Source organism: Psammomys obesus, unplaced genomic scaffold, assembly GCF_907164565.1.
Source record: "Psammomys obesus unplaced genomic scaffold, mPsaObe1.curated_primary_1811, whole genome shotgun sequence".
NCBI classification, from domain to species: Eukaryota; Metazoa; Chordata; class Mammalia; order Rodentia; family Muridae; genus Psammomys; species Psammomys obesus.
Window position 1 is genome coordinate 8,087,380 of NW_026585691.1, and position 13,241 is coordinate 8,100,620.

Here is a 13,241-nt window from a genome sequence, read left to right on the forward strand (position 1 = left end):
ATTCCCCCATTCCCCACTCCCATCAGCTACCTTGGATAAGCATTAAGAGTAAATGAAATTCTCATGGTATGGTCACCAAATAGCCAAGCAACCTAGAAAGTAGTAACTCGCTGCTTCCTGCAAGAGACTGGATCTGATAATCAAGGAAAACAAATGCCTGCTCCGGTGGCTTGGCAGCCAGGAAGGCGTTGCTAGGTCAGGACTGGGGAAATCAGGAAATACTCACAATCATTATAAAGGTGCCCAGGAACTCAGAGATTGTCTCCTTCGCTATCCTGCTCTTCAGGGCCAGCCTCTGCATGAGGCTCTTGGACCCTTCCTTCTCAGAAGGCATTTTGGGGCTTCTGCCAGAGGCGTGCTTTTCGCCAAGGCGTGCTTGCTCTGCTCCTTGTCTTCACTGCCACATTAAAAAAAAAAAAAAAAAAAAAAAGATGAACAATTAGCTCCTCACGATTCCTGGAGGTGACTGGGAGATACTTGACTGCAGAGGCTGTCCTGATTAGGAGCTGTGACTTAATCCTGTGACTTAATCCTTGTCCTCTCAGGCTGGCAGTTCCTGCTCACTGCTACTTGTTTAAATTCGTGAATTATAGTCCCAAATTCTCAAAATGATCTTTTTGTACCTGATAGATTAATCATTACCTTTATTCTCTGTTCTCTGGCTACTTTTTCGTTCTTGGCTTTTTTTTTCCCCAGATGAGAAAAAAAGAGGCTGTGTTGGTGGTGTTGCCAAACCACAGAGATGGGCCTTGGTCCAGAAGAGATTTACATGTTACACAATATCAGCCTTCTGATGATTTGTTTTCTCCCATTCGGAAGTGGGCGGTTCGGTGTAATTTACAATTGTCAAATCAGGTATGGATACCTTCACTGTGAACACTCTCTACCCAAGGTTTTTATTCAAACTGGACAGTGTGTGGGAGAAAGATCCATGCCCTTACTTCCTTCTAGTAGTGCCTCAGGGATTTCACGTGTCTACTCTAAAGAAAGCCAAGAGCTACTCTAGATAAATTAACATAGGGAGGGGAGAGCAGTTGAAAGGCTTCAAAATGTGAGTTTCTGGGACAACAGAGGGTGGTGCTCCACGCCTTTAGTCACAGCACTGGGAAGTAGAGGCAGGGAGATCTCGAGTTCAAGGCCAGAGGGATCTACTCTACAGGAGTTCCAGGACAGCCAGGGCTACACAAAGAAACCCTGTCTTAAGAAGAATAGAAAAAAAAAAAAAAAGTCTTAGGGGACAAGATGGGGAATCCTCTTGTTCACTGAATTGGTCTCCCTATGTACTAGGCACGGTTTAGGATTCAGGAATCAGAAAGACAGAGAAAGCAGCAATACCCAGAAGAAAGCTGAAATTCTAGCCCCCTGGCTAGTCAATGCATCCAATTAAAAAAGAAAGGGGTAACGAACGAGTTTAAATTTGATGAATTAACGTCCTTGCTGGCAACATTTGTTAATAACTTCTTGTCCAGCCCAATAAGCAAGCTCCAACTTCCAAAGCTGGTTTGTCTGAGAAGATGGAATTCAGCAGTAGCCTCTAAATTTCCCCAGGCCGTCCTCTGAATTCGGACCCAACCCATGCTCACTCACCCCCCCCCACACACACACACACACAAACACACAGAGCAGCCAAGCCCAGTTCCATTCTTCTTTGGGACCTTCCCCTACCTTTGCAGGAAGCCCTCAGTCATTTCCAGCTGAGAAGGCAGGCTGGTAGGAGAGAGGAGAGGACTTGAGGGAAGCAGCTTAGAAGAGCCCAGCGGCAGGACGAAACACCTAAGTTGCAGGTAAATTGTACAGTTCAGTCCAAAGAAGCCACATTATAACAAAACTCCTGATTAAATGATCATGGAGAGGAAGGATAAAACCCCAGAATTTTGCTTTAACTTATGATTAGATGATCATAGATAGCATTGTCTTGGAGTTTCCTGTGATCACACTCTACCCAAGTCCTGGTGGCTAGACCAGAGGAACAGGACTTTATTGCTCTGACTTCAGCTAATAAGACACAAAGGGTGTTCTTCAGAGTCCTCACTCACTCATCTGACAAATATTTATGGCATACTTGCTGTGCCACGCACTGCTCTTAGCAGAAGCACAGGGCAGCCTTGCTGGTCCCAGGGCTGAGTATGATGGAGGCCAACCCAAGGGAAACAACCACACAGGCACAAGTGGACAGGCATGCTCTATAGGCAGCGGCTGCATTTTTACTTGCAAACATGACAAGGGGGAGGGGGGTGAGTTCACCTTGCTGGAGATATCTCTTCAGTGTCTCCCTGGAAATCATGTCTGAGCTAGAGCAGGAGGCATAGGGCTACTCACGTGAAATGGGGGAGGAAGTGGATGTGAAACGCTTTGAGTGGTGGAGTGAGGGCAGCATGATACCTGCCAAAGAATCAGAGAGACACCCACTGTGGTTAGCCTCCAGGGATGATGAAGGAACAGTGTGCAGAATGGGTTAGGGTAGGGGAACCAGACTGTACTGAGCCTTGTGAATTGTGTTTCAGGTTAAAAGTGTCATAAATCATTGGAGTCGACTTGGCTGGCAAATGACGTCATTTGATCTCATTCTTAAAAAGATCATCTTCCTGAAGCTGTCCCTCACAAACTAATGGCAACTAATGGATTCAGTTGTACATCAAATGGTGAGCCCGCCAGGCTCCAGGGAATAACTCTAAACCCATGGCCACACAGACAGTCCTGGTTAAAATCAATGGGTCACAATCTAAGTGGTCATGACTCATGCCTTTGATCTCAGCACTCAGGAGGCAGAGGCAGGCAGATCTATGAATTCAAGGCCAGTCCTGTCTACAAGAACAAGCTCCAGGACAGCCAAGACTACACAGAGAAACCCTGTCTCAAAACAACAACAAAATCAATGGATCATGAACAAAATAAAAAGAATGACAGAGGTGAGGGTGAGATAAAAAGGTGGGGGTGAGAATAAGCAGAATGGCCTAAGCACGTAGATTAAATTGTCAATGATCAGATTTAATCAATTAAAAAAGAATCTGAGCTGTGAGATGGAAAGAGGATTAAAGGGAGCCTAAAACAGCCATACATGTAGGGGTGTTGCATTACTCTAAATCTGAGCAGCAGCTTTCATAATGAAGAAGGTGAAGCTCCTTAAGAGTTCTTTGCGTTCTAAAAAGTGGAAAAGGGTTGTTGGTGGGTTAGACATAGAAAATAAAAGAACCCGTCATAATATTCTGCTGAGTCCTTAGCTGGCAGGGGAAAGTGGCACAAAGCCCTGAGAGAGGGACCCTGGAAAAGACCAGAACTGCTGTGGAGATGGTGAATTCTACTTGTGGGAAGTGGAGCTGCAGGCGCGTGGGGGAGATGTGGGTCCACATGCAAATGGTGCCTGGGTTCAGAGAGGTGACAAATGTCCATGAGGAGTGATCAGGAGAGAGAGTATGAAGAGTCTAGAAATAGAGATTGAACAAATTTATTTCATGCTTAGGTGAAGGGGGTTAGCATCTATTAGTCACTATAACTCATCATCAAAGGTAACCCCCCACTTCTGTTCCCCAACACCAAGCAAAACCTCCCAAGCACCCTAAGAAATGAGCAGTAATCATCACTCTGCCCTTCCTCCTTCTTTGAAGGGACCTTTGTGGAAATAATTTCTCCTTCAGTGTTCTAAATGGATACATGGGGCTACTGGTAATTTCTACCCATGTATCCATCAGTCAATCCATTCCATCCCATCTCATCCATCTACCAATCCATCCTCTATCTGTCCATCCATTCATCTATCCCATTCATTCATCTACCCTATCCACTCATCTGTCCATCCATCCATCCATCTATGATATATACACCATCCCAGCCATTTGATCTATGTAGTATCCCATCAATCTTCTCATTCTATTCATCCATTCACCTATCCAGTCTACTCATCCTTTCCTGAACTCATCTGTCCATCCAACCCTTTCATCCATCCAGGAAAACTTCCCACTAAATACTGGCCAAGCATCAGGCATAGCAGTAGGCACTGAGGATTAAAAAACAGATGTGTATGGTTAAGGTTTAACAGTCTAAGTGACAAAGTCCTACAAATGACTGCCCCACCCAGTAAAATGGAGGTGCACTGAACTAAAACTCTGCAGGCAGACAACTGGTGAGCTGTTCCACACTTGTCAACACCTTGACCAATTCTGCTATCAACAGTCCTAACTAAAGTTACCGGCAGGCTCCTTGGCCTCAGTGTCATGCTGAATGCCAAAGACCAGTCTCTGAAGTGCATTTGATTCCATCTGAATGTGACCCTCCCTGGATCCAGCATTTTCTTCTCCATCCCTGACTTTGCCCACTCAGGAGATTGTCCATTGTTCAGAACCTCATACCCTGACCTCACTTTTTGACTTTCCCTACATAGTCCAACTTCAGCAGCACCCTACTTCTGCCTTTGGAAACCATGTCACATTCCAGGCCTCTTCCTCTTTCACAATCCTTAACACCAAGATTCATTTCACTGATTGAAATGCCCATTCCTCATTTTTTTTTTTCATCCATACTCTTTCTGAAATCTGCTTCACATCATTCTCACAAAACCAGCCTCCCTCTCCACCTAGGTCTCACCTGGCTTCCTGTGACACTTACCTGCATCTCGGGCTCCACTGACCTGTTGACTGGACTCTCGTCTACACCCTGGTTGCCCAAGCTCAACTTTGGGCATGTGTGGCCATGGATTTGTCTCAAGTGTTCTCTCCTCAGACAGCTGGACGGCACTAGGAAAACTCACATAATTGTATTGATTTCCCCTGTGGCAGGTAATTATGATAGAGTGTTAGCATTGGGTGCCATATCTTCGTTAACCTGGCTCCAGATTTGGCATGAGTTATAATCACCCATCTCTGTGGACCTGGACCCCCAGGGACTCCTGAATACACAGATCCCATCTTGCTTCCTCCTCCACACCAGGCACATGCCTCTCCTAGGCCCTTCTACTTCCTGTTGCCAGACTTCCCAGTACAGCTGATTCCCCCCCTTAGAATCCCATAGAAAAACAAATACGGTTCATTCTCCATAATTCTTTTCATGTTCTACCTTCTCAAAAAGTTTTGGTTTTGTGTCCTCTCCTCTGTCTTCTTTTTGCAATGAGCCCCTGTTCCAGCACCCCAATACAGCTTCCAAGGGACTCCAGCCAGTTAACATTCCCCTCACCCGGTTTCTTTCCTAACTGGCTTCTATCCCAGGGCCTAAAACAAGCCCAAGTTTCTCTTATGCTGAAACATTCTTTCAAAGCTGTTTGACTTCAAATTACCATTTCATCCTGCTGTTCCACTTTCCCCTCATTCTTAAAAGGGGGGTAATCTCTTTTTTTTCTGACTATAAAATCATTAATTCAAAAAAGTCATAAACATTTAAAGTAAAATGTCAAAATCTCATAACCCTTGACCTCAGAGATAACCAAAGTTGGAACACACTCCTATAGAATTCTAATTGGCAAATGTGTACATACCCCCCCCCCAAGTGAGATGTTTACTAGGTCAAACTGGTTTTGCTCTCTTAGAATCAACTTTGTTCCTTTCTATGCCAAGGTAAAATTCATCTTCCTAGTGACTGTGCAATATTCCTTGTACAAACGCGCCATAATTTAAGCAAGCTCCTTTCAGCAAAGAGTTGGCTCTTTCTAGTTCTCCCTTTAAAACGGAGCCCTGGACCTCTCCCAGCACCATTTGGGACATCTCCACGTTAATGTGAATAGCAGGCCCTTACCAGGCAACTGTGGGACCCTCCTTAAGTGCCCACAATGCCCCTGGAATAGGAAAAACACGAGGCTGTTAACAGTTACTACCTGACTTCTCCCACTCCCACCCCCTCCCCTGCCCTCCCACCTATGCTGACTGTGAGGCTAGTGGCCGGCCAGGATGGCAAGGGCACAATTTCAGACATCCTTCTTCTTTCCAAGGAAGACATATTTGGGTGCACGCAGCAGCCTGTCTCCTTTTCTACGGCACTGTCCAGGGGCTCTGTCCTCCCTACAATAAGGTGAGAGTAACTCAGCCAACCTTCAACTTTGAAGCCCTTAGCTGGCTCGCTGAAGGGAGCCTGTGCAGGCAGGGCGCCCAGCTGATCTCTTGTGCGTCAAACGCCCTGTGAGGTATAGACCGCCCTGCTCCGGCTGCAGAGCTTTTTTCATACGTTGGCATGGTTTCTAACTTTAGAGGCCTGGTGTCCAGGGCTGTGATGTCAAGCCAGCGATCTTGGTTGGCCACCCTAGGGGTCATTTCTGAAGCTACCACAGAGCTGACCTCACCTCTCCTCTAGAGGCCTCTTCCTCCCTAAGGTGGCATAGGAGGGTACTCCTGTGAAAAACGTTGACATTACAGCACACACATACAAATCCAGTTTGGATTGTAATGAAAAAGAGAATAAGGGATAAGAATCTTGTCTCAGTCCCAAAAATAAGTGTAGATAAATAGCTAGAAAAGAGAAGTCTGAAGAAGTTTGTTAAGCCATGGGGGAGGAAATAATGCCCTTGTACTTGAAGACATAGAGAAGAGGAATAAATGGAGAGACTGAGTTTGTGATGAGGAAAATGTCATGCTGTAGCTTTATCATAAAACTAATGCTGTTTCACTAGCATATGTGGGAAAAGATTGAACCTTACCTCTAAAATTCATTTAGCTAATAAATTGTTAAGATAATAACGGGAAACAAACCATGCTAGAAACACCTTACAAATATAAAACGTGGCCAGGCATGGTGTGCACACATGTAACCCCGGCACTCAGGGGTGCAAAGGCAGGTAAACCTCTGTGAGTTCGAGGCCAGCCTGGTCTACAAAGTGAGTCCAGGACAGCCAAGGCTGCACAGAGACACCCTGTCTTGAAAAACAAAACCAAACCTATATATAATATATTTGTAATACATTATATACATTTTATATAATGTGTAACTAAAATCACAGTTTTAATTCTGGGATTTACAAATATATATAATATACATATACAATATTTTATATATATATATATATATATATATATATATATGACAGAAGGCAAGGATCAACACCTAAGGCTTCTTCTCTCCATGTGTTTGCTTTGGGTACAGGTACATACAGACACATTTAAAAACAAAGAAACACTTTGCATATGTGCATATTAACAAATAACACAACCTCTAGAAAGTCCTATAAAGGTAGATAGGCATGTATTATAAGATTTTATTGTATTGTTGCCTTATTTTCCCACAAAGTGAACCAAACTATTAGTAAAAACAGGTGACCAAAAATATCATGGGTAACTATACTTCAGGCCTGAATAATACCCATTATACCTTTTCTCTAACAATACGAACACTTTCCTTATTTCCTTATCTATTGTTTTATTTGAAATCATTATAAAAGTGATAACTCAAAATAATGGAAACAAGCATCCTTACATGGTTCTTCACTTAAACGCGATGGCTCTGGTACATCTACCACTCACCATTTCATATTTATATTAACGTGTAAGAGTTTTTGTTGTTAATCTCTAAGACACACACTTACTTGTTTATTTATCCAGATAAATCTCACTACTTAGCTCTGGCTAGCCTGGATCTCGATACACAGGCTTGTTGGGAATTCACAGAGATCTGCCTACCTCTGCCTACCTGAGTGTTATGATTGAGGATAGGATGTACACCAGTGTGTCTGAAATCTAAGGCATTTAAAATTATATATACATATATATGTACATATATGTATATATACATGTATATTATATATGTATATACATGTATATTATATATGTATATATAATACATATATACATATATAATACATATATGTATATATCTAATGTATATATATATATTCATTTGTGTGTGTGTGTGCGTGAGAGACACAGAGAGAGAGAGTGGGGACACATGTTTTCTGGCTCTGCAAGGCCAGAAGAAAGTGTTAAGTATTCACAGGCAGTTGTGAGCTCTCTGATATGGGTTCTAGGAACTAAACTCAGGTCCTCTGCAAAAAAAAGAATGAACTCTTCTTTAAAAAACATGTTTTATGTACTTTATCATTTAAAAACACAACTTTGCAAGCTAGCAGTAAAATATTGGCCTCAGTAAAATACTAAATACCTTTTAAAGCTAACTTGAACATTGTTTCACTGTAAATGATTGTAAAATAAGATGATCGTTTCAAATGTTAAATTAAGCTCAACACGTGGTTGTTAATTAAATGAAATCATTATTTTTGGCTCTAGGCAGTAATGTGAATTTTAAAAATGAATTTAACTACATTAACTTACTTGTCAATCTAATAAAATCAAAGTACCGTAGTTTAGAGCAGCATTTAATCTCTGAAATTATTCTAAAAACAAGGCACACAGAGAAGTTGAGAAATCAGTTATAAGACAAGTGAAGACAACTCATTTACATTTTAGCAACCTCTTATTTTGATATTCTTCCAGAACGTACTCTTAGTCTTCAAGCCATGGTTCCAGCCTCCCTACGGTGTAATTTTTAAACATGGATGGTCGTTGAATTTCATCAAATGGCTTTGGAGTCCTGAGTGAGCTTATGTTAAATAAGTTCTTATGTTTTTATGTCATTAACCAGTTACATTGTTGAATGTTTCACTCTTGCGTAGCTTTGCATACCATAGATGTAAACAGATTAGACCAAATGGCTGTCCATAATGTGATTTCATGAATAGTCATTCAGGAAAGTTTTATTGCTACTATCTGGCTTTATTTCCGAATATTTGGGGGAATGTGTTGTTTAAGATTTCAGCTTTTTGGAATATCTTTTAAAAGTCATTAAGGGTTGATATATGATCAAAGCTTTTCACGTTCTGGAAGCTTCCAAAGTCTGTTTTTGCATTGCACTAAGTATATATTCGTATATTCAGGGTTATCTAGATTTGTGATGTCTTATTATAATCACCATAGTAGTTTCTTAGGTTGCACAACAAATTTCCAGTAATCAAGCATTATCTCAAGCTTTGTCTACGCTAAAGTATTGTGGCCCAGATTCAAGGGGCCAGTAGTCTAGCCTGGCTGACGCAGATGCTCCTCTGCTCAGGACCTCACGAGGCTGAGACCAAGTGTGTTGGCCAGCCGTTTCTCTGTCTGGAGGCCTAAACCGAGAAAGATCAGTGTGTGGGCGCCTTCAGGTCGTTGGCAGACTCCCTTTCCTTGTTTCCACTGTGTGGCCAGCAACTGGCTGTAGGCTGCTACCAGCTGTCCTTTGGTTTTTAAAATGTAGCCTCCTCCAGAGATCTTTTCAGACTGCAGTCGCTTACTTTTAGGAGATTCCAGCCCACTTCAAGGGCTTACCTAATTAGCTAGATACCCACTGGGTTTGATTATCTTCTTATCAACTCACAATCACCAGATTTGGGAACCTGGCATCTGGACTGGCCCCCGTGCTTTTTCACAGAACTTAGTCACAGGCAAACTCTCATTCTAGTCACAGTCAGGCTCATACCCACTTGTACTTCGGTGTGCTTGTACACTGGGCTGGGAAAGCCAGGGGCCATCCTCAGATTTTGCTTGTCCCTCTTTACCTGTCTCATTCTGGGGAAAGGATGCTCAAAACTTCCAAGATGGTGGCTGTGCTTCTGGCTCCAGTGGAAAGTTTTTGTCTGTGTCAGTGCTGTGTGGCCCGTGACTCTGGTAAGCCGAGTGTATTTCCCCCAATTCACCTTCTCTGTATCTCTTGTTAGGGTGTGTCCCAAGAGAGTTTCTTGCGACAGCGCCAGAAGACAGGACCGAAACAGCAACTGTTCAAAACTCACCTGTTGTCACTCACCCGATGACTCATCCTGCTGATATGAGGCCGCATCCACACCTGCAGCCTCTCCACCTTGCCCGGATCTTCCTTCAGCCTCTTCAGACTCCCACATGAGGTGTGAGCATACTGAACTCCACAGGGAAGCCTTCTAGCTTCAACGAGTCACCCACATCATCCAGGTCAGAGGCAACTGATGAGTTCCGATGGGTTTCGGTCTGTTCTCATAAATGAGATGATGATAATGATGGCAGGTTTCAGAGTACTCTCCATGATAAATGAGATGAAGATAATGGTGGCAGGTTTCAGAGTACTCTCCATGTCCCCCACCTCCCACCCATCTTCTCTTCCTGATCTTTCTGTGTACTTCAAGCTTCAGGTATGAAGCAATTAATTTGTCAGAGGCAGCCGAAGGCACTCCTAAAACTGGAAGGCCAATATCTGAGGTGTATTTCTTTGTTATACATATAAATATGCACACATATATATCGAAGTATATATACCAGTATTCCTATATATCTGCATATATATCGATATACATGGGAAACTGTTGTATATAGTTTTGCTTCTGTACAACCTAACCTGTTTTTGTATGAATTTTCATCACTGCTGCTTTCCAATAATCTATGCTTTTTGTCAAAGTAAAATTTTCCCTTTGAACATTAAATATTTTATGTCTTCTACTTTACAAATAATTACAACTCCTGCTTTGTGTGTGTGTGTGTGTGTTTGTTTGCTATATTTTTGCTCGCCCCTCAGTTTTCAATCTGATGCATAAAAATTAGATCTACATTGTAAGTTTATGGCCAGTCTTGTAGAGTTACTTATTTATTTTACCAGTACAAGGTCATTTTACAAGCATAGATCCATTTGACATGTTCCAGACTCTCAGTTAATCCTTTCGGTTAGCTTAGTTTAAATGGAGGTAGTGTGTGAGTTCTGCTAAGCTGGTTAACCAGCACATAGTCAACCAGAACTCTCTTGTTGCCATCAAAATTTACAGCTTTAATGTGTAACTACAACTTCGCACAAAAAAACATTTTAGTAAATTCTTTTTTTTAAAGGTTTTATTTATTTTATGCATGACTGCATGTACACTTGCAAGCCAGAAGAGGGCATCAGATTCCAGCATAGATGGTTGTGAGCCACCATGGGGTTGCTGGGAATTGAACTCAGGACCTCTGGAAAAGCAGACACTGTTCTTACCAACTGAGCCATCTCTCCAGCCCTTTACTAAATTCTTACCCTTTCACAGTGATTCATGTTGTAAATGTGACAAGCCAACAGATCTTGAAACTTAAGTGGCGTCCCAACATTACAGAAAAGCTTTTGTTCTTTTTAGTAAACAGAGCCAGCCCTTTAAATGTCAAGATTTGGAGGAGTAATTTAACAACCGAGATTTATGTGTATAATTTTTAATTTATGTGCATGTGTGGATGTCTGTGTTCCGGTTTGTGCATATTCTTGCAGGTGCTTATGATCAACAGAGAGCATCAGATTCCCCTGTCACTAGAGTTGACTGGGAGCTGAACATTGTGGGTTCTGGGAGACAAACTCTGATTCTCTGGAAGGGCAGCAACTGAGTCATCTCTCTAGCCCCTTTGTTTTGATTTGAAAAGAAAAAAAAACACAAAAAAACAAAAAACCAATATTGAGATGGATTAAATGAGTTCTTTCCCTCCCTGGCTCAGAGTCACCTAGCAGATGCTGTTGCTCAAAGGACAAGTCCTTAAAAACATTGTTAGTTCTACTTTTTTCTTTTGTAAAACTCAGCAGTTTCTCGGTGTGTATAAAGTAAAAACCAGAATAACCTGCATCCATACTTACGATGTTCCACTCTGATGCTCCCTAACAAATTCAATCGCTTGAAATTTGGTTCCCAGCGCATCAGTGCTGAGAGCTGGGACTGGCATCTGGTACGGGAAAGATCTCACATTTATTGATTGTTGATCTTAGAGCCTGTGCTGTTGGTGTTCTGTTCAGGAAGTTGTCTCCTGTGCCAATGAGTTCTTCCCCACTTTTTCCTCTAACAGGTTTAGTGTGTCTGGTTTTATGTTGAAGTCTTTGATCCACTTGGACTTTAGTTTTGTGTAGGGTGATAAGTATGGATCTATTTGCATTTTTTTCTACAGGTAGACATCCAGTTAAACCAGTACCCTTTTTTGAAGATGCTATATCTTCTCCATTGTATGGTTTTGGTATCTTTGTCAAAAATCAGGTGTCCATAAGTGTGTGGGTTTATTTCTGGGTCCTCTGTTCGGTTCCATTGAGCCACCATTCTGTTTCTATGCCAGTACCATGCAGTTTTTAGTACTGTTGCTCTATAGCACAGCTTGCGATCACGAATGGAGATACCTCCTGAAGATCTTTCATTGTAGAGGATTGTTTCAGCTATTCTGGGTTTCTTGTTATTCCATATGAAGTTGAGAATTTTTCTTTCAAGGTCTGTAGAGAATTGTGTTGGTAATTTGATAGGAATTGCATTGAATCTGTAGATTGCTTTTGGTAAGATGGCCATTTTCACTGTGTTAATCCTACTGACCACGAGCATGGGAGAGCTTTCCTTCTTCTGATATCTTCTTCTATTTCTTTCTCCAGAGACTTGAAGTTTTTTTCATACAAGTCTTTGACTTGCTTGATTAGAGTTACATCAAGGTACTTTTATATCCTTTGTGGCTATTGTGAAGGGTGTTGTTTCCCTAATTTCTTTCTCAGCTCTTTTGTCTTTTGTATACAGGAGGGCTACTGATTTTTTTTTTTTTTTTGAGTTAATTTTGTATCCAGCCACTCTGATGAAGGTGTTTATCAGCTGAAGGAGTTCCCTGGTAGAATTTCGGGGGTCACCTATGTAATACCAGCTTATTATCTGCAAATAGTGATACTTTGACTTCTTGCTTTCTGATTTGAATCCCCCTGTGGAGCGGGGGGAGCAGCCTTTCCAGGCCACAGAGGAAGACAATGCAGCCAGCCTGACGAGACCTGATAGGCTAGGGTCAGATGGAAGAGAAAAAGGACCCCCTCCATCAGTGGAGGGGAGAGGGGCATGGGAGGAGAAAAGGAAGGGAGGGTGGGATTGGGAGGAGATGAGGGAGGGGGCTACAGCTGGGATACAAAGTGAATAAATTGTAATTAGTTAATAATTAATTAAAATTAAAACATCTACTTTAAGGTTCTTAAATGCCTCTACCTCTTTTCCAACCCCCCCCCCACCTTAGGTAGGAAATTAGTAGGAAAAGGGGCTGTAGACTCCTTTTAGCTACCTCCTGCTGATTAGGGTTCTTTAGGGATACACCAATTTTAGTAGTCAGAATACCAGCAGTCCAGCCAAACAGCAAAGCAGCAAACCAGAGCAGCAGCAAATATCAAACAATAGCAGCAGCAGTGGTGGTCTCTCTGCAGAAGAGACGAGACTGCCCATGTTAGGAAACGTGCGAATGTAAAGGTTACACGCGGGTTCACAAATCACGCCAGGAGATCGGTTCCACGTGGGAGGTTTATTAGGGAAAGGGGGAGAGGGG

At 42.3% G+C, this 13,241-nt stretch overlaps 1 protein-coding gene and 1 long non-coding RNA gene across 3 annotated transcripts in view; both read right to left on the minus strand.

The window, feature by feature from the left end:
• The window catches only part of Aqp9 (aquaporin 9), a 34,889-nt gene extending 34,309 nt beyond the window's left edge, over positions 1–580 (minus strand). The window contains exon 1 of one of the 2 annotated variants that reach the window (XM_055598823.1): positions 227–580. In XM_055598823.1, the coding sequence (XP_055454798.1) occupies positions 227–334 (108 nt within the window). In that variant the 5' untranslated portion in view covers positions 335–580. The remainder of the gene's footprint in view (positions 1–226) is intronic. The other variant, XM_055598824.1, reaches the window with a different exon arrangement.
• A 1,091-nt stretch (positions 581–1,671) lies between these two features.
• Positions 1,672–4,624, minus strand: LOC129670325 (uncharacterized). The gene is made up of 3 exons (XR_008719163.1): positions 4,603–4,624; positions 2,320–2,382; positions 1,672–1,773 (listed from the first exon to the last, which is right to left on the minus strand). It is a non-coding gene; the product is annotated as an uncharacterized LOC129670325 (long non-coding RNA).
• Positions 4,625–13,241: the final 8,617 nt, after the last annotated feature.